Source organism: Aricia agestis, chromosome Z, assembly GCF_905147365.1.
Source record: "Aricia agestis chromosome Z, ilAriAges1.1, whole genome shotgun sequence".
Taxonomy (NCBI): domain Eukaryota; kingdom Metazoa; phylum Arthropoda; class Insecta; order Lepidoptera; family Lycaenidae; genus Aricia; species Aricia agestis.
The window spans coordinates 34,082,918-34,108,160 of NC_056428.1; the positions used below are offsets into that span (position 1 = coordinate 34,082,918).

General features: G+C 35.3%; 2 protein-coding genes across 2 annotated transcripts in view; one reads left to right on the forward strand and one right to left on the reverse strand.

The window, feature by feature from the left end:
- Positions 1–524: 524 nt before the first annotated feature.
- On the reverse strand, positions 525–1,225 carry LOC121738751. Its single transcript, XM_042130985.1, has 2 exons — positions 721–1,225; positions 525–553 (listed from the first exon to the last, which is right to left on the reverse strand). The coding sequence occupies exons 1-2, from the start codon at positions 1,205–1,207 to the stop codon at positions 525–527; spliced, it is 516 nt and encodes a 171-aa protein (XP_041986919.1). The 5' UTR covers positions 1,208–1,225.
- Positions 1,226–19,092: 17,867 nt separating this feature from the next.
- Positions 19,093–25,243, forward strand: part of LOC121738864 (RING finger and SPRY domain-containing protein 1-like) — a 95,436-nt gene continuing 89,285 nt past the window's right edge. The window contains exons 1-3 of the mRNA XM_042131123.1: positions 19,093–19,314; positions 19,775–19,961; positions 21,379–21,559. Of these exons, the coding sequence (XP_041987057.1) occupies positions 19,777–19,961; positions 21,379–21,559 (366 nt within the window). The 5' untranslated portion in view covers positions 19,093–19,314; positions 19,775–19,776. The remainder of the gene's footprint in view (positions 19,315–19,774; positions 19,962–21,378; positions 21,560–25,243) is intronic.

Genomic DNA, 25,243 nt, shown 5'->3' on the forward strand with positions numbered 1-25,243 from the left:
GAAAATTTATCTCTTTTTCATTTTCTTTTTTTATCACATTTTGCTGACGCCGACGAAGTCGCGGGCAACAGCTAGTTAAATAATAAAAACAAAACTATATACAACATTATGGTTTAAATATTTTTGACACAAATAATAATTTAAGGAGCGCTTCTAGAGCTGCAGGAGAGCACAATAGACACAGGTGTTTTGGAATATGGCGATTTGACGTCAGGCTCAGCCATTTAACGCTTATTTATTTTATATTATTTACCATTATTTTTCGCTTGAGCATTTAATAAACACTATAAGCATCGCTTAGCGTAGTATTCGCGGGGCGAATTCGAGTAAAATTTATCTCGTGCTTCATAACAGTATACAATATATTTTATAATATTTATTATAGAGACGAAAGTGTGTGAGTTTATATATTGTTACTTTTTCACGTCTAAACGGCTCGAGCGATTTTATTAAAATTTGGTATGGACGTAGTTGATACCTAGGGTTAAAACATAGGCAATTTTTAATGGGGAAAGTATTATGATTTATTTATCCACGGGGCACAGCTGGTTATCTAATAAATACGAACGATAAGCATACTTATAAATAAAATATAATTTGCTTTGCAGTTGTAAGGTTGTCGTATAAAATCGAGGAAAGTGAACGTAACGTTTGAACGCTTTGCAGGTCGGCTGTCTGTGGATGGAATGTAAGATGTCCTTGTGAAGGACGCGGACTCACCATGCGGCTGGTGCGGCTGGTGCGGCGGGTGCGGCGGGTGCGCGTCGCAGTCGGCACACACAGCCGATCGCAGCATCCGCTCCCGCTGCAGCTTCCTCAGCAGCTGCAGGTGCTGCGGCGTGAACACCGTCCCCGAGCGCTCGCCCACCAGCAGCACGTCGCCCGCCTCCCACCACGCCTGCTCCCGCAGCGTCCCGTCCCGGTTGAACAGCCCCATGTCCTTGTAACCCTCCGGCGGGCTGAGCGCCCCCGGCTCCGGCTCCGGGAACCGCTCGCACGCCCCGCAGCACTCCTCGCTCCTCTTGCTGTTCGAGTACCGGCAGTCATCGCGGACGACGATGATATAGTCGGCCTCGAAAAATTCGTTGGCGCTCTCGTCGAACACCACCCGGTGCTTCTTGCTCTTGCTCCCCTTTTTCAGTGACGACTTTAAGTTATCGAAGTCCTTGTTGTGTCGCGTGTCGCGAGTGGCGCGGTCGCCGCGCATCGTCGCGAGTGCTCGCGCCGGCAGCGATCACCAGAGTGGTTCAGACGACAGACTCGACCGAAACCCGCGATTGCAGCGCCGCGCCCGCCTATCGATCGTGTCGCCCGTCTCCTCGCATGCGGAGCTTCCCTACCGTGATCGTCACCGTGCCCGAAACCGGCCCTAATCGAAACACACGAACACGCAAAAATCACGCCGCCCCGCCGCGCTGTGCAGCGACACTGGAAAAAGGAGCCATCTTGCGCCCGTTTCCTCCGTTTACAGTGTATCCGTTTTCCGATACGTCAAAATCGAATTACAGTAACGGCTAGTTGACGGCGACAAATTAAGCCGGGGGCGGGCTGAATGTGACATAAAGTGGATTAATCGCTTGCTTTATGGTCGCTATGTGTTAAATTAATTATTTATAACGCGATCGACCGAGTCGATAGTTTTTGAATAAAAAATTTCATAGACTACGATACGCGAGCTGAATGCGAGCTCCTACTGGGGAGTGTTGTTGTAGTAAAAAGTAATCCTTCATTTCCCGATACATTTAAATGAACACGTCTGAAAAGTTGCCGCTGTTTGTCGTCGTAGCGAGTATCAATGCGAGGATGTTTTATTTCAGCTCCGACTTTTCCTATTTTCAGTGGAGCTGAAAATGAGAGTTGGAAATTGGTTTACAGAATCTGTAAATCGCTTTAAAATGTACGTGCCAAAATCGTACTAAACGAGATTGTTCTGTTTATATAACGACTTATCGTTATCGTCTTTATTTACGTTACCAAACAATTATACTTTTCCTTGATGCCAAAGAAATTTATCACGGTAGTATATTGTGTTATAACGGATACAGAAAAGGCTGTTTTTATTGAACTACTTTAACCTGCATAATATAATAACTTATAATTATTATAGAATACAGTCTACGAATAATAAATAGTTTCGTAGAATAATACAGTGAGTACTATCGATCTTTTATTTAATTTCTCGATATAGGAACCATTCCATTTTCCATACAAGAATTTAAAGTATTTCCATAAATTCATGAAAATCTATTTATAAGTTTCAACGAGACGAAACGACAGTCAGACAGACAGACACATGTCTCAATTCAAACAGTTAAAGACGTAAAGTAAAGTAAAACAAGTTCCCAGTCACCTACATATTTGATTGTGACATAAACAATAGTTTGTAATTACAAACTCCGGGAATGGTCTTTACAATTTGTAAACAAAAGAACTATTTCCATTTCTTTAATATCCTCAAAAACAGTAAGTTATGAAAGTAGAGATACGGTACTGTACTTTACTGAGATTTCTGTTGTCGGTTATTCGTTTCAGGATTTACATTGATTTGGAAAATGTTAATGTGCAAGAGAATTAACAATAGCTGTACTTACTAGCATTATAATACAAAAGTATGTCATCTGTAAAGCTCAAGCTACTGAAATGATTTGAATTAAAATGTTTGGTATGGACTTCGAATCCTGGGAAAGGACAATAGTATTTATCATATTAATTGCGGTTAGAGGACTGTATTCATGTGATTAACTTAAGTTCCAGACACATCCAATTTATATAATTTTAGAAAAATTCAACATTTGGTAGGAACACAAAACTACTTGAAGTCTATACACATGACACCAAAGTCTTTCACGATTGACTTTTTGTTTGCTATTGTTGCTCAAGTCGAGCCTACAAGGATCAATACTGGGCGATTTGCCAAATATATTGAGGACATTTTTTGTGAAAATAATACAAATTCTGTTTTTAAGGCCATCCCCCAGGCAAACGACCTTGACCATACATTTGACGCCTTGCCGAGATCGTACAAAAATCCTATTTTTTTACTTATCTTAGTTCAAATTTGATCTAAAAAAATTTAAAACGGGGAATATGTAATTCATGAAATTATCTATCTACTACTTCTACTAGACGTATCGCGCGGCTTCGCCCACGTAAATTAGTCTACAAAAAATAGTCTATGATCCTTCACGTGTTCTATTTCTTATCTGTGCCAAATAACAGAGTGATTTCTACGTAGTTCGTGAGATAAGCCCTTTCAAATAATTTCCGCCGTTTCCTCCACATTTTCCTCTATTTCTTCGCTCCATTTAGTTTTAGGGTGATAAAATATAGCCTATAGCCTTCCTCGATAAATGAGCCATCTAACACTGAAATAATTTTTAAAATCGGACCAGTACTTCCTGAGATTAGCGCGTTCAAATAAGCCTTTCAAATAATTTTCCGCCGTTTTTTCCACATTTTCTTATATAACTTAGCTTCTATTCGTCTTAGCGACGTGATAAAATATAGCGCGTTCAAACCAGCAAACTCTTCCGCTTTATAATATTAGTATAGTTGTCGTGTGTTTCAAATAAACGTAAGTTGTAAATACTAGGGAGATGCTGAAAGTATGCTTCAATTTTAATAAATTGGTATTACTTTGGAAGCTAATACCATGCTCGTAATAATAAACAAAAATAGAATTTAAAACGGGGAAAGGAATATTGATGTCGCAGGCGGATTGTATAATCCGCCGTTTTACATTACAGCCGGATTGAAAGCGGCTGAATGAGAACGCTCTGGCGTATACATTCTGATGTATTCGGCGCTATACGTTATGCAAAACGGCTAGCCATAATGTAAAAAAGCGAAAGATAAGTCGCCTTTTTGTCAGTTTTTGGTTCCAAATCTTAATACTCTTGGCGCTGACTGTGACATTACAACAACAATGGCGTTGGATACCGATAGTGTGTTGCTAAATTGCAAAGTTAAACAAAGAAAACAGTAAATTTCAGAATAATTTTGAGGTGAAATTAAATTTTCAGTGTAAATTTCGGAACGAGGAAAGTACGATGGGGCTAAACGTGGGCCGCCTTATTGAAGAACGTATCGCAATGACAATCCGGCTAATCGTTAAGAGGATTCCACACGGCCGTTTTTTATTTTTATTTTATTTTATTAAATAAGGGGGCAAACGAGCAAACGGGTCATTTGATGGTAAGCAACTACCGTCGCCCATGGACACTCGCAACATCAGAAGAGCTACAGGTGCGTTGCCGGCCTTTTAAAAGGGAATACGCTCTTTTCTTGAAGGTTTGCAGGTCCACGTTCAGTTCCAGGAGTTCCTGAGCATGGACGTCCAGAGAGGGATTCTCCAACGCAGTTGGTACCCTCCTGGGGTAACAAATTGTTTTTCAACTGCGGCATTTCTAGGGGGGTAGGGGATTGGGCCTCCGGTAAACTCACTCACTCGGCGAAACACAGCGCAAGCGCTGTTTCACGCCGGTTTTCCATACAAACGCTGTCCCCTGTTTCCTCCCTGGATAATGCCGGTAGAGTTATGATTTTTTTCCTGAATATCTATGGCCACTATTAGCATGTCCCTGTTTTCTTTTTTTTTCATAATTTAATTATTAAAAAAGATATAAGAACGTCCAAAAACCCAAAAAATGGCCAGATTTTCCTCTGTGTTCAAACACCCAGAAAACAAAACTGGCTAGAATATACAAAAAAAAAATCAAAACATAGGGACACAGCCCAAGCCTTGCTTTAATTCTTATTGAAAAAAGTACTTAAATCGGTTGAGTTTTGGAGAAGGAATCAGCGGACAACGAATCGAAGATTTTCTGTTCTTTTATTAGAACTTTTGTCGTGTTGTCTCTATCGCGCTCTGCGGTGGGAGACTTGAGATTGGTGAGACTGGTGTATCCTTTTAAGCCGCCGCATTACAAAACGGCCCTGTTTTTTAAAACAGCTAACCGTAATGTAATACGGCGGATTATACAATTCGCCTACGACATTGATATACTGAAGATTATTGATGTATTTTTATTATAACTCTGTAGCTTTCAAATTATGAGTTTATAAGGCTCTAAATACGGTAAATTACGGAATCTCCGTAGGGGAAGGACCTTAACACGATTTTATTAGCTTGGGCTGTTTAAGTCTGTATATTATACCTCTATGTAATGTAACGGAATGTTTGAGTACAATTTTCACCAGCTGTCTAATTAATTCGAAACTTTGCATACGTAATAAGAAGAGCCAATAACAATGCAATAAATTGGTAAAATAAAAAAAATATTTTAAAAGAAAACGGTTTTTATTAGTTTTTAGGGTTCCGTACCCAAAGGGTAAAAACGGGACATTATTACTGATACTTCGATGTCTGTTCGTCTGTCTGTTTGTCTCCAGGCTGTAACGCAATAACCGCTATAGCTAGGCTACTTAAATTTTCACAGGTTGTGTATTTCTGTTGCCGCTATAACAATAAATACTAAAAACAAAATAAAATTAATATATAAGGGGGCTCCCATACAAAAAACGTTTTTTTTTTTGCCTTTTTTGCTCGTAATCAATAATGACAACAGCTAAAAGCCTTAGTTATATGTGTACTTTAATAATTAATAATAATATTTAAATAAAATAAAAAATTAGGGTGGCTCTCATACAAAAAAAAACAAAATTTGGCCTATTTTTCATCTATAACGGTACGGAACCCTTCGTGCGCGAGTCCGTTGCCGATAATATTTTTAAATTACGTGAATATTATTAAGTATTTTACAAATCATGCTACGTTATTCATTATAATTTTTCTAAACAAAAAAATACTTAGATTTTTTTCCGTTAAAAGATAAATAATTTACTTTTTTCTTCAAAACTAATAATTTGAATGGTGTAAAAGTAATTAATTCATGTTTAAGCTATATAATATTATAACATTATGTTTTGGAACTTAATTAGTAGCTCCGGAAATAATCTATAGCTTATGGGAAACTAACCATCAAAATTAGTTCAAGGACCGACACACTTTTTATACTGGTATTTTCGACCGACACACTTTTTATACTGGTATTTTCGACCGACACACTTTTTATACGCGTATTTATACTGATATTTTCGTGACAGTATTTAACTTTATAAATATTAATTACTTACCCAGTATTTACAAAGTTTATTACTGCTACGAAAATAGCAGTAAAATATAAAATACCATTCAACCTCTTCAGTGGCATTATCTTTCACTTTCATTTGATTCAGAGAAATTCTCTAATTACAAGACAAAATGAACTTAATTGGAATACCGTATGCCTCTTTTCTGGTCTCGTGGTTAGTTTTAAAATTATATTATGTAGAAGTGCAGACATATTATTATGGTAAAGTACTTTTATCGGCGGCAGCTTAAAAATTCCCAAAACTACCTTCAAGGTCTGATAGCACCAAAACTTCGGCTTTCAGTGAATTAAATTGATAAGCTCTACATAATTTTGGTAGAGTCCATTAAGCTGAAACTATTTTAAGGGGGCGACTAAAGTGTCGATTTTATAATTCATTTTTATACTTACTTGAAAATAAGATTCGAATTGTTTCATTTTCTAAAATTAGATACTACATTATATTTCCGAGAATTCGATCTGAGCAAAAACACGATATCTTAAAATTTTCTTGATAGAAAAAAATCACAAAGATGCATCTAATTTTCACGAATTTTTCATTTATTGCCATAACTGTGTATTGAACTAAGGTAATATTTGAACACATTGTATAAAATTCTATCATTGAGAGATCGACCTAGCAGATTTTTTAAATGTTGTATATTTATACGATGAATCCGCGTCGTTCTTTTTCACCTGGCATATGAAAGACGGGCGTGAGTGTGAAGAGAGAAGGACGATGTTTGATTTTTGGGGTTAGTCGCCCTCTTTAGACCATCTGGCTGACGGGTAGAACAACTTACAAAATTATGTTGAATTCCGTAACGTAGGTTTACACAGAATTTGTGTGTAGTAAACTCCTTTCCTAATAATTAATGTCCGGTTTTTGACAGAAGTTTATTTTTTCAGGCTTTTGATTGGCTAACGTCAGCCAATCAACAACGCAGTTGAAAAGCTAGTCTGTCAAAAAATCTAGCAATTGGGCATTAGTTTTTGTTTGTTTCAACTTTTAGATAGGCGAAGATTACCTACTTTCGACACATGGCTGTTGGCATATTAATTTAAAGTACACTAGAGATCGCCCAATGGTCGAAATTCGACCTTAAATTTAATTATCTTCCTCTTTTGGCTCCCCGTTTAAAGTATTGACCATTACAGATTTAATATAAAAAAAACAACAATCCATTCCTAATTTGACAACCATAAACAAAGGAGTATATTAATTCGTGTATAGGCTTGTCAGTCAAAACATGGTAGTGTGCGCGTTGTAGTGCGTGTAATGTTTTATTTATTAAAATGATCTATACTAATATCCTTATAATATTATAAAGCGGAAGAGTTTGTTAGTTAGTTTGTTTGTTTGTTTGAACGCGCTAATACACATTCCACATTTTCCTCTATTTCTTCGCCCCTGTTAATATTAGCGTGATAAAATATAGCCTATAGCCTTCCTCGATAAATGGGCTATAGTAACACTGAAAGAACTTTTCAAATCGGAACAGTAGTTCCTGAGATTAGCGCGTTCAAACAAACAAACTCTTCCCAATTATAATATAAGTATAGATAAATATAAAATATAAAAAAAGAGCAATTTTTATGTTATTTGGCACACATGAAGAATAGACCACGTGAAAGGACATATTATGTTTCTTTTTTTGCGGAAAAACGTACGGTTTTCGTGACATTCCTAAATCACGCGAGCGAAGCCGCGCGGAACATCTAGTGTATGATAAAAGCATAATTTTAAAACAATATTAGCTCGATACACTCCTTCTCCATATAAACTACAGTCTACAACTGTGCAAAATTTCATGCTCCTACGTTTCCGCATTTTTCGTAAAAAGGGCTCCAAAGGTTCGCTCGCGTAATTAATAATAGGTATATTATACTTAGGTAATATGGATGTACACCGCTTTCCGTACACTGGCTAGCTGTGAGACAAATTTATAACATACTAGCTGACCTGGCAAACGTTGTTTTGTAAAAATAAATAATTTTTAATAATGTTTATTACTTAGGGGTATGAAAAATAGATGTTGGCCGATTCTCAGACCTACTCAATATGCTCACAAAATTTCATGAGAATCGGTCAAGCCGTTTCGGAGGAGTACGGGAACGAACGTTGTGACACGAGAATTTTATATATAAAGATCATATCAGAATATTGATAAATTTATACTTGATTGATTGATTGATTACTCATTAACATTACGTATTTCGGAACCTAAAATAGAAGTGCAGTATCCTAAACGAAATTCGCATACCTAATGTATTCAAATACCATTCAAAAGTTTCAAGGATATTATTAATCTACTGAGGCTCCATGACAGCAGGCTATTCGATACATGTTCAGTGGCGTTTAGGCGCTAAATTCGCTCGGAAGGAGCTATTTACATAGTAATTAGTTTAACTCGTCGATGACACATTACTAGTCATTATACATATATCTTGCATGATATTGGTCTACAAAGAAGAATAAATGACGAGGATAATTAATGGACACGCATATTTATGTATCAACCCACAAAAAAATATTACGTATTGAGTTAGGTTAGGTTAGGCGTCCACAAATTATGTGAGGTGCTCTTTTGAATTTTTTGACCTGGTTAGATTTCGTGAGATTTTATTCAAGCCGCCCCCAAATCTCTCGTGAGATTTTTAAAAATGTGGGTTTCTTACATAAACGTTTGGTTAAGACAGTAAGTAGATTTTCTTTGCAACTAATTTGTGAATGATCTTAATCGTATAACGATTACGCTTGTACGATTAAATCTTAAGCATACACGTACAATCTGGATGAACTGTATCATATAAAAATAAAGAAATATATATCAATATATTTCTTTATTTTTTATTTATTATAGTGGCTAAAAAGCTTGGCTGGGGCACTGCAGTGCCCCCAGAATATTCAACGCTTTTATAGGCAAACGTTTCTTTGCCATATAAAGTATTTCGCCCGTATTATTTCCATAAAGTTAACATTCCGCTAGGTATATTAACTTTATGATTATTTCATTGAAGTGACTAAATAAGTATGTCACCATGGCAACGTCCATTGCTATCCCGTCGCACAAGCAATGGTCGCCGTCAGTCTCGAGTTGTAATAATTTACTATTATTTATTCAACAAATGCACTTATCAATATAAAAAGTACCCAGTAGCCGATTCTCAGACCCACTGAATACTCGTATGCATATAAAATTTGGTAAAAATCAGTAAAGCCGTTTCGGAAGAGTACTCGGCCTAACACCACGAGAGTTTTATAGAAGAAATAAGATTATATTGTTAAAATATTGTTGACTTTATTATTTTTTAGACATACAAGTAGTTAATTCCTGCGACAGTCTCAGATTAATAAAATCAACAGATAAAGTCAAATGATGACAGACTGTCCGTGTAATAATAATAATTGTCTTAAGATTCAATAAAAGAAACCAAATCTATTTTCAATTTGACAAACAGACAAACATAAATAAAAGAGTACAATTCGTGTATCTGCGTGTGTATAGACTTGTCAATCAAAACTTTTAGTGTGTGTGTTGTAGAACTTGTAGTGTGTGTAAACTGTAAGTAATGTTTTATATTTTGTTAATAAGAAAATCGCTCGCGATAAGTATTATTATATACAAACTTTTATCCCCTATTTTAACCCCTTGGGGGTGGAATTGATCAAAATCCATTCTTAGCGGATGCCTATGTCATAATATCTACCAGCATGCCAAATTTCAGCTCGATCGGTCCAGCGGGGGTAAAATGGTCACATTTAGCAATTCCTCTCAATCAATTCAGCAAATGTATTGTCAAAACTATCAAACTGACAAATGTCAAATCAGTACACACTTGCATTTTGCGATTTTAAAAGAATGAATCATAACATGATTTTTAAGATGATTCTTCAAAGCGACCATTTTAATTTTTAGCCCCGCAGTGGTTTGGGCTGTGCGTTGATAGATCACCATGTCATTCAGTCACCTTTGAGTTTTATACACGGAGGTAACAGACAGACAAACAGACATAATTTCGCATTTATAATTTTAAGAATGGAAGTATGGATATTGTTAATATAACACCTTATTTTAACTAGATAATAAATTATTGGTATAGAACCTATTGTCCATTGTAGACAGAAGGGTGCAGTGTCGACACTAGTGTTAGAGACAAAGGACATGCTTATTGTTAGGGTAACCCTTGACTTGCTTGAAATAATTAATCACTTGCCTTTGGGCATATCAAGTTTTTACAACCGTACGAGAGGGAAGTGTAACGAGGCTATAATAAATGTACTACTAAAGAGAAATTCACTGTCAGTTGTCGGACCGATATAAAGCGACCAGATCGAGTAGGCTATGGAGGGTAGATGGAGGAGAACTATCTTATATGGGGGAACAGTTGAAAAATCCTCCAATAGTGGCGCTAGCTGCAGCAAAGGGTATGGAATGAATGTAGCCGTTGGTGACAAAATATAAATATATTATATTATTTACATATTATTTAAATAATATATTTTGAAAAATATAACCTGAAATAGCTGAAATAAAAGCTGCTAAATGATTTAAAAATTACCCTGTGGCTACTGTAGCGCCACCCTAATTTAACGTATTTCAGCGGACACTTTTTACATACAGAGATAGTTCTCCTCCATCTACACTCCATGGAGTAGGCGCACCATCTAGCAGAATAGACAGAACTAATCATAAACCTATAATGCTAAGTATATTTATTAAGTCTATGGAACTAATAATATCAAACAAAGTACGGGCGTATATCTACGCGAGTTGAGTCGACAGTTTATGACGCTTGCAGGGGCCTACCACTACCCTTCATAAAACTATCATGTTTCCTGAACACTTTGTTGTATGATTACAATAACATTACCGTTAACCGTACTCACTTTTCAAAATATATAATTTTACTAAAAAACAGTAAAAAAATGCAAAACATTGTTAAATCCGCTGTGAAATATCAACTTTTTTAAGATCGCTAGTTTAACGTTAAAGTAATATTGCTCATCTGTCCAACGATGTCGCTTAGTGGTGGACGGTGGACGGTGGACGGTGGTAGGCCCCCAGTTCTGACGTACCGCCTAAAGGTAAGCGTCCACAGATCGGTATCGTACGCAATAACGGACGTCTCGCATGAAACGGATAATTTTTCCACCAGTATCGCCAGCGTACGAATTACAGACTAGTCAGTAGGTCGTCCCCGTAGAGCTAAAACTCACCAGATAGCAAAATGGCCAAAATTGAGTTAAGGATGCCATTGAGATGTGTGATTTTTTCCATATTTTTCTGTGTTACCAGTTTATCGATACGATGCGTAGTTTCGGAGATAATTTGTGTAAAAACTCACTAACTTCGTGTTTTTAGATCGACTACGATAGCGAAAAAAACACTTAATGGACATAGTTCATATTGTTACTTAATTACTGTTTTGTTCTCCAGTAAAATAAAAATAAAATAAAATAAAATAATTAATTATAGCTACTAACGGAGCGCATTTTTACGTAACTAAATTGATTTAGGTACTTTTCGTTCTATGAACAAATCATATTTCAAATAACTTAAGTAAATCGAAAATTCACTATATTGATTTTGTCACAACTCTCTAAATATTTGCATTGAATAATGTTAAATAAAACTAACTAAGTCTACTTAGTGAAAAAAGGAGGCAACCTTGAAAAACTCATGATAACTGGCAAGATTATGGGAAAAAGACCGCGGGGCCGCTGTCCCATGAGTTGGTCCGATTAAATCCGCACCACACTTAAATTCAATGTCTATAACGCTTTTCGAGTGGCCACAGATATAAATAGCTGGCGTAACACCATTTATAGGAAGGTCATAGAAGGGGGAGGTCAAGATCCTCAGACATGAGAAACACGACTCGATGAGGAGGAGCATTCAGGTATGAAAGGGGGACCCGCTGTGGGTGTGTTGCGGGTTCTTCGCCAAGTTGCACCTGCTCGTACAAGAGATAAGGTCACAAGGTGAAAAACCTCCAATTGAAGCAGCTCTGACAGGTGCGGAAAAAGAGAGCAGTAGCTCCTGATAATGGAAGTGACAAGCTTAATGCCAACAGAGACTCAGACTCTGCGTCCAGTTCTCAAAGCTCAGAGAATCTCTTACCTTCCGGCTCCGCCTTACACGGTGCTCACCGGACTCAGATGTTTCGGCACGTACATGTACGTAATATTAACAATCCAGGAGAGCCTACGTCAGCCTGCCACGAATGTGGCGCTGTGGAGGACTTGTGGTGTGCGATGCAGCGCCATGACATTAGCTGTGAATCCGTAATTTCACAGAAAAGGGCCGCAGAGCAGAACAGGGAGGAAGATCCACCCTCCATTCGGCTCAGGATACGGATTTCGGTAGAACAAAAGAGCAGAGACGTGGTTTTGAAAAGTTCTAAGACTTTGTCTAAAGGGGTTTTGGGTGTATATGGGAACCTTCTCAGCAGTCCCGGTGCCGATGAAAATGCTTCAATTGGCCTAAGTTCCCTTATTTTATTGGAAATCCTATCCCTTATGTGGTAGACCAGCCAGTCGAGGTGGGCTTCTAGTGTAAGATAAAGTTTCAGGAAACTCTCCGTTATACGGCTGATGGCAAATGTTTTTAGTGGATTGGCTGGTACTACTCGTCGGCCAGTCCCCCATATCCGTATCCAATTATGAATGATAGAAAAAAAAAATTGTTTCGTTTTCTTGCTTTGAATTTTATAAGGATTACTGATTGAAATGTTGTTTTTATTAATAAACGAAAATTCCAACTATTCACTAAGTGAGAATTATTAATTTTTATTTAATTGAAAATTAACTAAGCATACTTATAACCCTTTTTATTTCTTCAGTTTTTATGTGAAAACTCACTAAATGCACTAAACACGCAATAAAATTACACTAATGAAAGAAACATTAAGGGCGAAAAGTAACTAAAGTAGTTTTTATTGAATATTTATTTTAAAAATACATTTAAATTCATTAAAAATTATTGTTTAAGTAACTTTGGTATACCATCCAAGCAATAGCAAAAAGAAAAAGTTTGTATCTCTTAACAGAAATCTGCAGGATTTTTTTGAAAATTTTAAAACTTTAAACGCTCGTATCTAAAAATGATGAAAAAGCTATCTGGTGAATTTTAGCTCTACGGGGACGAAGTATGTTTATCTCATCTATTCATTGAGACTCGAAAGTGCGCTGCAGGCTGAAAAAGATTGAGACCCATTGTACTTTAACAGCTATTGATGAATTTTGCTCCTTTCGGCTTTCTGGAATCCTTGATCAGTTCCCGGTGGCTAACTCTATCTGTGACTGCATTTTTTCTCCTTTAAAACTTCTTTAGCCTCGTGTGCAAATTTTTTGGGATTGCTAAAAATGTGATAAGGGGATAAAAATCCATAAAGTACGTCACACAAAGAACAAGGGCCATTTTTGTATGGAACCCGTACCCAAGCTATAGCACATGCAGACATAATAATATTATATCAAATGAAAGGGCTTGAAAAGCTGTACATTTTATTGTATGACATAAAATCTCTTAATCATAGGAGAAAAAAGTTATTAAGGGTAGAAGGTAAGAAAAATCACAAAAAGCACCCTGTATTATTGCATTAATTAATAATGGCAAACTTAAGGAAAGTGTTGTATTTTAGTTTATTATTGTTTCATATTTAAAAGAAATGTATGAGAAAACAATGAAACCTTAAAAATCTACCCTTTCCTGGATTTTATCGTATATAATCACTTTGGGGAAATGTTTTATAATTAGCAATACTTAAAAAAAAACACCCTGTATTATTGAATTAATTTGTAGTGTTGCTAGCACTGTGTAAATAGATACACTTGGTCGAACGCCTTTGAGTTTGAAGTCTCGCGAAATGCCGCTTTTGTGTAGGTAATCGTCATTGCTTCAGGGTTGTCACAATAATGTGTTTTATTATAATCTGTTCTACATTTTGCGTATTCGTAGTATATGTATGTAGAGTACTAGTGATAAAACAAAAAATCGGCCAAGTGCGAGTCGGACTCGCGCACGAAGGGTTCCGTACCGTTATAGATTAAAAATAGGCCAAAAATTGTATTTTTTGTATGGGAGCCCCCCTTATTTTTTATTTTATTTAAATACTATTATGAATTATTAAAGTACACATATAATTATTAAGGCTTTTGTGAAAATTTCAAGTACCTACCTGTTGTCATCATTGTAACCGAGGAAAAAATGTTTGAAAAATCACGTTGGTTGTATGGAAGTATTTAAGGGTAAATATTTAATTTATTTTGTTTTTAATACTTGTTATAGCGGCATCAGAAATACATAATCTGTGAGAATATCAACTCTCTAGCTATTACCGTTCTTGAGTTACAGCATGGAGACAGGCGGACAGACGGACAGACATCGAAGTCTCAGTAAAAAAATATATATAGAAGTATCAATAAGGAGTTTTATTATAAAAAATACAAATACGTACCTATACAAAAGCTCAGGGTTCGCATGATATACCTATATGGCTATTTAGCACTGGTGATCTATTCTACATAATATCGGGTTTTGAGTTAATAATGCAGTTTTATTCTTTAGAACATAAGGTTTACGACAGTGAAATCCATTTTTTTTTTTTTTGAAGACCCAATTTATATTCTAAAGTGGGTTTTAAAAAATGGATTATTCTAGAGTACAAAAATGGTTAATGCTTATTCCTCTACGTGAGGTTTTGTAAAAGTATAGCAATTATGTACTTACTGTTTGTTAAAAATTTGTATGCAGATAGTTTGAATAAATTTAAACGACATTAGATACTTTTGTCCCGGAAATGTACGGTTCCCGCGCAGATATCAAAAATGAATTTGGCTTATGATATCGATATTGAGTAGGTACATGTAAATATTACGTTAGGTTTTGGAAAAGGACATAGGATAATTTTTATCATGGAAAATGTTAGGTTTCCACGCAATAAACTTTATTAATTTGCGTTTAAGATGCTGAACTGATTTTTAATAAATTTAGTTAATGTAGAAATCAAAAATCAAAATAGTCAAAAATCTAAAATCAAAAATCATAGTCTAATTAATACACAGGTCTTATTTTCGGAAGAAAATTTCTTGTTTCTTATTATACTATTATTATACCATTTATACCATGTGTCAAGTTAATTCGACTGATAAAATTAATACTTACACTTTTTTTAATCTGGTTAAAAAAACAAAAGTCATTTAAGACTTAAATTGATACTCAATTTTGTTTTGTAACCGTACACGTCTTGTTACTTCACCAGACCTTCGCTACATAGAGCAAAGTCCTTTAAGCCACTCTGACATTGGCAACTCACCGAGGCGGCCATTTTTAAAAGAAGAAGAAGAAGAAGTATCTATCGCTGATTTTTAATTTATTTGAAAACTTTGAATAACAATAATAAATAAATGAGTTTAATTAGTATGAACCATTTTAAATAAATACATACATACAACTCAAACGAAACACTGTCGGTCGCAAACCACTTAAAACAATTAAATTAAAGCCGGCCAAGTGCGAGTTGGACTCGCTCATGAAGAGTTCCGCAGCAGAAATAAGGTTTATTTTTATTAAATTAAAAGATTTTTCATTTATTTTCATATTTCAATTTAATGAAAGTTAAATTAAGGTTTACCATTTAAGACGTATAAAAAAACTACTGGCTAGATCTCGTTCAAACCAATTTTCGTTGGTAGTTTTTGTAGTAATGTACATCATATATTTTTTTAGACTTATCATGCCCCTACTTTAGAAGTTAGAGGGGGGGGGGGGGGGCACACACATTTTACCACTTTGGAAGAGTCTCTCTCGCAAACTATTCAGGTTAAAAAAAAAATTATATTAGAAACCTCAATATAATTTTTGGAGACCTATCCATAGGTTAAATGAAAAAAAATTTTTTTGTTTCAGTTGTATCTATGGGGACCCCTAAAATTTTTAATCATTTTTCCGTTTTTGTATCAAAATCTTAAAGCGGTTTACAGATTACATCTACTTACCAAGTTTCAATAGTATAGCTCTTATAGTTTCGGAGAAAAGTGGCTGTGACATACGGACGGACAGACAGATAGACGGACAGACAGATAGACAGACAGACAGACAGACAAACATAACGAATCTATAAGGGTTCCGTTTTTGCCATTTGGCTACGGAACCCTAAAAATCGTCAACCCCGGCTGACGTGTACCAAGCGAGTGTATGGCAGCTTGGGATCGCTACCGCGCCTCTCTCACCCTGCACGCCCCGCACGATTGCTCTGTCACGTGTTCGTTAGATCACTGTATCTATTTACACTGTGGTTGCTATAATAGTAAGGAATAATTTCTGAAAAGTAATCATAATAATACTTATATTATGTCAAACTGAAGGAAAGTATTGTATTTCAATAGGTATATTGCTTCATATTTCAATGAAATGTATTAGTCTAAGAAAATTAGTTTCAAAATCGACGATCAGACCGAATAATTCGTGTAATTTTAAAAGTTGGCACAGTTGTTCCTAAAGGTGTCCTTAAATATACTAAAAGTCCCCGAGGGTGGGACAAGAACCGGCGGTGGGGGAGGGGGGAAAGGTCTCTTTTTCAAGTTTTTTGCTTGTGACTCGAAATATATTTATAATATCTCTTTAGTGACTTCTACATTAATTAATTATCTACATTCAATTTCCTTTACGTACAAACATTTTTACTGTACGATCATTAGATTTTAACGATAAAATAAAAACGTACTGGTATAGACTCATTCTTCCTGAAGATATTTACTTAAAAAGAATAAATTTAGATAGGATCAACTTTGAAGGAGGAATCACGGGAATACGTTACCTCGATTTACTGTATCTAGACAGATTCCTCCTTCAAAATAGAGTCTATCTAATTTTATTTATTTTTTAATATTTTCAGGAAGAGAGACTTTCCCCGCCTCCCCCACCGCCAATCGCTCTTGTCCCACCCTCGGGGACTTTTAGTAAGTATATTCATCTGGACACCTTTAGGAACCACTGTACCAACTTTCACAACTACACGAATTATTCGGTCTGAATTCCTTAATTTTCCCAGGCTATATGAGAAAACAATAAAATGCTGAATGTCGAACCTTTGCCTGATTTTTTCGTTTCGTTTCACTTTGGAGAAATTGATAAAATTTATCAACACTAGCGCATGGTGCAATAATAAAGGTGTTATTTTTTATTTATTATATAGTAAAAATGAAATATGTATCCTATATTATTGCACCATTCGCTAGTATTGCTAATTATTAACAATTTCTTCAAGGTAACAATATCCGGTAAAATCCAGGAAAGTTAAATTTTTAAGGTTTAATTGTTTTCTCATTACATTTCTTAAAAATATGAAACAATAATTTACCAAAAGGCAAAATACAACACTTTTCTCAAGTTTGCCATAATATTATACGATTACTTTCCAGAAATTATTTCTTACCAGCAACAATATTTTAAATCGATGCAATAATACAGGCTGTTTTTTTATGATTTTTTCTTATCTTCTACCTGCTTCTACCCTCATTACCTTTTTTTCCCATGGTTTAGAGATTTTTCGTCATAGAATAAAATGTTCAACTTTTCAAGCCCTTTGCAATATCATTTTTGACGTCTCAAAGTGCTACATTAGTGGGTACGATAATATGCCCCTCCTTCTTTCATGATTTTAGACCCCCATCACATCTCTAGTGTAACGTGTCAAATTTACATCTAATAAAAATTAAAACCACTCGCTTTTGGCCTTTATTTTTCTGTAAGCCATTTATAGGGGGATTCGGGGGCGATAAATCGATCTAGCTAGGAATCATTTTTAAGAAAATGTCATTTTGTTCGTGTTTTATCGAATACCGAGCAAAGCTCGGTCAAACAGCTAGTTTATTTCTTATGTTCAAAAAACCAGTAAGTATGTCCTATCAAGAAGTTGATTCCTATGTAAATCGGGGATCTAAGTAGTTTGGTTACGTTACGCCAAACCCAGCTGACAGATCACAATTATTAACATTGAATTGACATATTCGACCAAATAACGTTGGTCTGTCAGTTGCATATGAATTAACTTCCTCGATGGTACCTACTTACATAATATTATTTTGTGCATTCAAGAAAAAAATTTAAAAAACGCCATCTATTGACGCCCAAAAATACACAACGCATCATTATTCATTGTTTAATTTAAAAAAAACCTAGTTGACACACAGAAATACTTACTATCAACGCCATCTGTCCCTGACATGGAGGTACTAATAAAAAAGTGTCGAGGTCAAGTCAAGGTCAAATATTGTTCTGTCTAGCCTTCAGATTTACGAATTTCCGAACGCGCGAAAAGGAACTTCGTTCTAACTACTTCAAATAATAATTATTATTGAAAGTAGTTTTTGTTAAATTACCTAGGAACCTATTTGTTTAGCTCTATGCTTAATAATTATTTATTAATCTCAGAGCCATCTCTTTAGCTTTTTCAAAAACATTTTGTATGAAAATTGAGGGGTGCTTGAGTGTTAATAAGTTAATAACTCGTTGGTAGTCAGGTAAAGTCATACAAGCAAACGTAGGGTTTGTATCGACGATCGTATCCTAGACTGGAAACTTTCAAGTTCTTAATTTAAGTCCCTAGATGACCCTGTACGACCCATTATAACGCCATCTATTAGTACGTTACAGTGAAAATAATAATTGTTACCTTAACGTAATATTATTATTTAACTTATTTAAATCGTATTATGTTATGATAACAATTTAATTTCAAGTAGGTACCTACCACAATTTTTCTTTGTCGACAAAGTCGAAAAATTACTTTTTTTGCATTAGCAACAACAACAAAATATTATATTTTTGAGATAGCAACCCGTCACACAACTGACATTTTAAAAACTGTCAACTGTCATCTCGGCAAATGCCAAAAAATGAAAGACGCCAGTGGGACGGTTCGCGCACAGAGTACTTCATTATATACTGGTTCGCGGCAGGCAGAGTTCTAAATATCGAGGCATTTAATCACTGAGCATTGACCAGTCGTTACGGCATTTAATGTCCAGGAACATTAGAGCACTGTTGAGTGTTGTATGCTAAATATTCCATAAAGTAGATGCTGAATAGGAAGTGTATCGGATAACGTTAGACTTTCAAAACGTATCATATCTTGCCGTTGTTTATCCCCTGAAATGAAGTAAACAAAAAATTCGGTAAGTTGCATATTTTGTTGTGATTCGTTGGCAAATCTATTTTATTCAAATAGAAACCCTAGAAGTATTGATTAGCATAGCCCTACAGCTGTAGCTTTTAAATGTCTAAGCATTCGTAAACTATATGCATGCAGCATGTCTACGGTATATTTTATCTTTTAATTAAAAGTAATCAATATACATACACTTTAAATAAATCCTGTTAAGTTTATTGTCGATGATAAAAATCCAACTCATAATTTGTTATGAGTATCCAGGTAAATAAAATTACACAAATGGGTAATGAGTTTATTAAATGAATTCATACAATGATATCCTTGAATATACTTAGATAAAATTGACGGTTTTCCTTATAATTCTGTAGATAATTTTTTAAATTGTACCAAAAGAAAAATGTATACTTATTATAATTTCATGTATGTCCATTTGTTTAGCTTCTATAAAAAATATTGTCATTCAGCCATGGGGTGCTGCTGCTGCAAAATTAAGGGGCCAGCGGAACCTGCATACACTAGACGTGCGCCAATACAACCTCCCACTGATGACTCTAATGATGTCCAAATCAACATCCCCAAGTTTGTGGAGTCACATGTCGTTGATCAGCTCGTCTTAGAGATGCTGAGTGTTACTGCATCAAGAACAGATAAGTATGTTACAATTTCTTAAACTTCATTTATAATTTTGCTTGATGATTGTTTGTTAATTGAATTATAATTATTAAACTGATATTATGTAATAAACAACAAAAATAGTGTTAAAATGGCTGCTAAAATTGAATAATTTTATAAGGTAATGCCCATTAAACACATGCTAAACCTTTTTTTTTAATTCATTTACCTTTAGTTCAGCTAAGCAATATTTTGTTTATCACAAAAGTATTCATAAGTTGCTGATTTGTTTGCTTTGCAATTTTGGTGTGAGATAAATTAATTATTACCCTAGGTGGTACACCTCTTTTAAATATTGTTGTATTTATTATTCCTTTGTTTTATAATAAATAATTTAAATTAATCATCTAATAAAATTATTCAATATTTTTAGAATAATTGACCACTAATTCTGGTCAAATCCAGATTTTTCTGAATGATAAATTACTAATAATATGCTTCATATTAAGCTGTGCGGCTGTGCCTTGTTAAAAATAATAATATGTACCCTACATAGTTTGTTATAATACTGAAGACAAAGCTTGCAAAGCAAATAAATATTATGTTCTTTATTACTAATTCTATTATTAAATTATATTAATAATTATATATATTACTAAATCTATAAAGTCTATTAATAATTATTATTGTTTTGGCTAAAATAAGAATATTATTAAAAATTATTTAGCATCAAGTTGAAATAAGACTATTTTTGTGAAATAAGAATTGACTTCAATGTCAAATGATATAATATAATGACAGAAAACTGTCTGCTGTGCGTCTTTACTTAAATAATTACTTTACTTACATAATATTTACTTACTTGCCTTTCTTACCTGTTTTTGAGGGTTCCGGAAGTCTTAGTAATATGTTTCCTTTGGGTAAAAACGGAAACCTATTACTAAGACTTTGATGTCTGTCCGTCTGTCACCAGGCTGTAACTCGAGAATGGTAATAGCTAGAGAGTTGAAATTCTCACAAATTATACAGAAATACCTGTTGCCGCTATAACAACAAGTACTAAAAACAAAATAAATTAAATATTTAAGGGGGGCTCCCATACAACAAACATGATTTTTAAACATTTTTTGATTGGTATATCAATGATGACAACAGCTAGGCACTTAAAATGTTTACAAAGTTTACAAAATACTCAAATGTATTTATAATTTAAAAATAATACAATATTTGAATAAAATATAATTAAGGGGGGGTCGCATACAAAAAACACAATTTTGCGCTCTATAGCGGTACGGAACCCTTCGTTCGCGAGTCTGATTCGCGCTTAACTGATTTTTTTTTACTTTAAAACAATCTTTAATTAATACATAAAAGGCATATTTTGCTGTAGGTCTAAATATTTCAATTCAATTATATTTCCCTTCTGAAAGATGTTATACCTGTTTTTCGATTTCAGTGACCAAGAGTCACCTGTAGCTCTTGTGAAGCTGAATGTGATAGCAGACAAGGAAGATGGTTGGATACAGGTGGTGGCATCTATAGTGAACTGCATTCCGCTGGAGAATCCCTATGGACCAACTGCCATTTCAATACTAGTGGACAGCTCCCCACTACCTGCAAAGGATACTGTTATAAAGGTATGTGTTTTATTTTTAACCGACTTCAAAAAAAGGAGGTTCGATTCAATTTTTTTAGAATATTCGATCAATTCGCCCCGTATTTATGTAATATTTTCAGAACTTAGATAAAATTGATTAGTTTTCGTATATGTTAGTACTTAGTATACAGTATCGACGTCGTCTTAACAAATGTGCCAAATTTCAAAAGTGTATTGTTTTTATGTTTGTATTCGCATATCTCCAGAACTGCAAGTCCGATTTCAGTGATTCTTATTTATTGTTATATAAGGTATTGTTCAACTAAGGCTGTTTATACACGGCGCCGCAGTGGCAGCGTTTTTCGCCGCCGCGGCGCCGCAGAACCTGTGCGGTGACTGCACCGCAGGTTCTGCGACGTCGCCGCGCGCACTGCGGCTGCGGCGCATTCATGGGTCCGACTAGTCTCGTATGTTTGTTGAAAACTGCGGCTGTGTGAAAAGGGCCCATAGAAATACAAGGATGAGTATGCCTGCCGCTGCGGCGCGTGTGTGAACACGCTTAGGGAGTACTGGATTTTTTACCAACATCAGTTCAGTAGTTTTTCAGATAGGGAATTTTAATTTTAAATTATGTACAACTAGACGTTCCGCACCGCAACCGCAAAAATTAGGAATTCTACGAAAACCGTACACAAAAAATTAGCCTATGTCCCTTCACGTGGTCTACCCAACATCTGTGCCCAATAACTTAAAAAAATTATCCAGTACTTCGCGAGATAGTGCCTTCAATTAATTTATATCCTTCCTTGATAAAGAGTGATAAACACTAACAACGAAAGAATTTTTCAAATCGGACCAATGGTTCCTGAGATTCGTTCAAACAAACTAACAAACTCTTCCGCTTTATAATATTAGGTTGGGGAAAAAGTTTCTTCGCATTTCATATAAAAATTTAAAAGGTTTTTTTTTATAAAGTTTATTTACAATTATTGACTAAGGTATACATGTATAGCCTGTGCCATTTTGTTCGATAACTTTTAGCCATCTTGTTGGTAGGGACATAATCCCATTGCTATAAAAATGTTGGGGCTTCTGATGAAAAAACTGCGACAAGTGGTTTTGGCAGTCGTCTTGTGATGTCAACCTGACACTGCTCAAGGAATTCTGCAGCGACCGAAACAGGTGAAAATCTGAAGGTGCAAGGTCAGGACCATACGGCGGATGCATTAAGGCGACGCCTTTATAATTTGGCTGCAGTAGCGATATCGATTTTTCTCAGCACTGACTAAATCTAAGAAATTAAAGTTCATTGTCAGTATTCATCATGTCTTTGTCTTTGAATTACCCATAGCATAACACGATTGGTCAACTTTTATAACACATAATAATCAATCAAAAATACCTCTGTAAAAGAAGGGATTCTAATTTTGCCAACGGACGAGAGTGATTTAAGCTTCCAAAATTTGTACACAGATTGGCTCAAGCATACACTTTAATTTGCCCATAGCTTATATGAAATATATTTATGGTTTTTAAATTACGCGACAAAATCCATTTTGTCACTTACGCCCTTTTCTTGCAGTTCCATTTCTTGTTTTCTATTTAGAGAGGCCATCTCATAGAAAACTGGTTTTTTACTTTAACGCGGCGTCACCTTAACATTTAAACACCTCCCAGCCTAACTCCTGTAATTTTTGCTGAGTGGCTGAAGATGTGTGAGGTCTAGCGTTATCGTGGTAAAAAAACCACACCCTTTCTGTTGATTAATTCCGGCCGCTTTCTCTCAACTTCTTGCTTTAATCGCATCAGTTGTTCGCAGTACAGTTCAGAATCGATGATCTTGCCTGGCGATAACAGCTCATAATATGAATAATGCCCTTCCAATCCCACCACACACACAGCATCACTTTGTTGCGAGTTAACCCTGGTGTCGCCACAGTCTGTGAAGCCTGACTGGCCTTTGACCACGATCTTTTTCGCACGTTCTTGTCGTACGCGATCCACTTCTTATCACCAGTTATCAGCTTCTTCAAAATAGTTCGGTTTCATTACGTGGTAATAAAGAATCACAAATGAGTACACGGTTCATTAGGTTTCATTCAGTGAGCTCATGAGGCACCCAAATATCGAGCTTTTTTGTGTACCCAGCTTTTTTCAAATGCGCCAAAACCATCGTAATTACTACTAATATGCCGATCTTGCTCCACTTTTTCAAAAATGGCATAAGTTTTGTCCGTAACAGGGCGACCAGAGCGACGTGCATCTTTGATATCAAAATTTCCGGATTAAAAACGCTTTAACCAAAGGAGAGTATGCTTTAAAATATATGGAGTCTGGTCCAAATTTCCACCACTAACGAGACCTATATAGTGAAATTGTCTACCTCATTATGGCTGAATGAAAAGTCATGTTTTGTATGAAAAATATTGTAGATATAATCAAAATGTATTGAGTTTGGTGCAAATGTCCACAACTAATAACATTTACGAAATGATCTGCTAAATAGGGAATCATTATAAGTGGACCGCAAGCAAAAATATCCTGCAAGCAAAAAGTTATGACGGAATGAAAAAGTTTTCTACCATTTTATGTGATCCATTGCACTTTTTAACTACTCAATCTAATATGTTATTTCATGCCGCTTGGCATTTCCTATTACGTTTTCACTGAAATATATGAATACCTATCATTTTCATATGGTCATAATATCTTTTTACTGACAGCTTATTTTTAATTTGTCTCTTAATGAAAGTTGTTATTTAATGGACAATAAGTCAATATGGGTCTCGTTAGTGGTGGAAATTTGGACCACTTTACTTCATTCTCCTTTTGCGCTACTCTCACAGATACTGCATTAGGTCCATAACATCACAAATTTTTTTCGCGGCTTGTGATGCATTTTAAAAACCTTTTTAGGGTTCCGTAGCCAAATGGCAAAAAACGGAACCCTTATAGATTCGTCATGTCTGTCTGTCTGTCTGTCTGTCCGTCCGTATGTCACAGCCACTTTCCTCCGAAACTATAAGAGCTATACTATTGAAAATTGGTAAGTAGATGTAGTCTGTAAACCGCATCAAGATTTTGATACAAAAATGGAAAAATTATTAATATAAAAATTTTAGGGGTCCCCATAGGTACAACTGAAACAAAAAAATGTTTTTTTTCAACTAACGTATACGTGTGGGGTATCTATGGATAGGTCTTCAAAAATCATATTGAGGTTTCTCATGTCATTTTTTTCTTCCTGAATAGTTTGCGAGAGAGACTCTTCCAAAGTGGTAAAATGTGTGTGTCCCCCCTCTAACTTCTAAAGTAGGGGCATGATAAGTCTAAAAATAATATATAATGTACATCACTATAAAAACTACCAACGAAAATTGGTTTGAACGATATCTAGCAAGTAGTTTTTTTATACGTCATAAATGGTAAACATTAAACCAATAAAAAAATAATTATATAACCTATGCGTGTGGGGTATCTATGGATAGGTCTTTTAAAGTCATATTGAAGTTTCTTTTATAACGTTTTTGTAACTTTCTTTTATAATGTTTTTGAAAAGACTTTTTCCCCAACCTATTATTAAGTACCTATAGATTTTGAAGTCGGTTTTATCTTTTTAAAAAGCTATTTATTTATTTTTTCTAGCCTTTATTTAAGCTACAGTTGTCCGTTTATGTTTGTTGCTTATGCTATGCTTGTTTCCTCCTACAGGACTTTTCACTTT

What these genes read in the sequence shown, in the direction of transcription:
- LOC121738751 (XM_042130985.1), bottom strand. Translation starts at nt 1,207, where the DNA reads ATGCGCGGCGACCGCGCCACTCGCGACACGCGACACAACAAGGACTTC. An exon ending in CCAGCCGCACCAGCCGCATG is followed by an intron (nt 554 to 720) that starts GTGAGTCCGCGT and finishes CGTATTTATTAG; the next exon opens with ATAACCAGCTGTGCCCCGTG.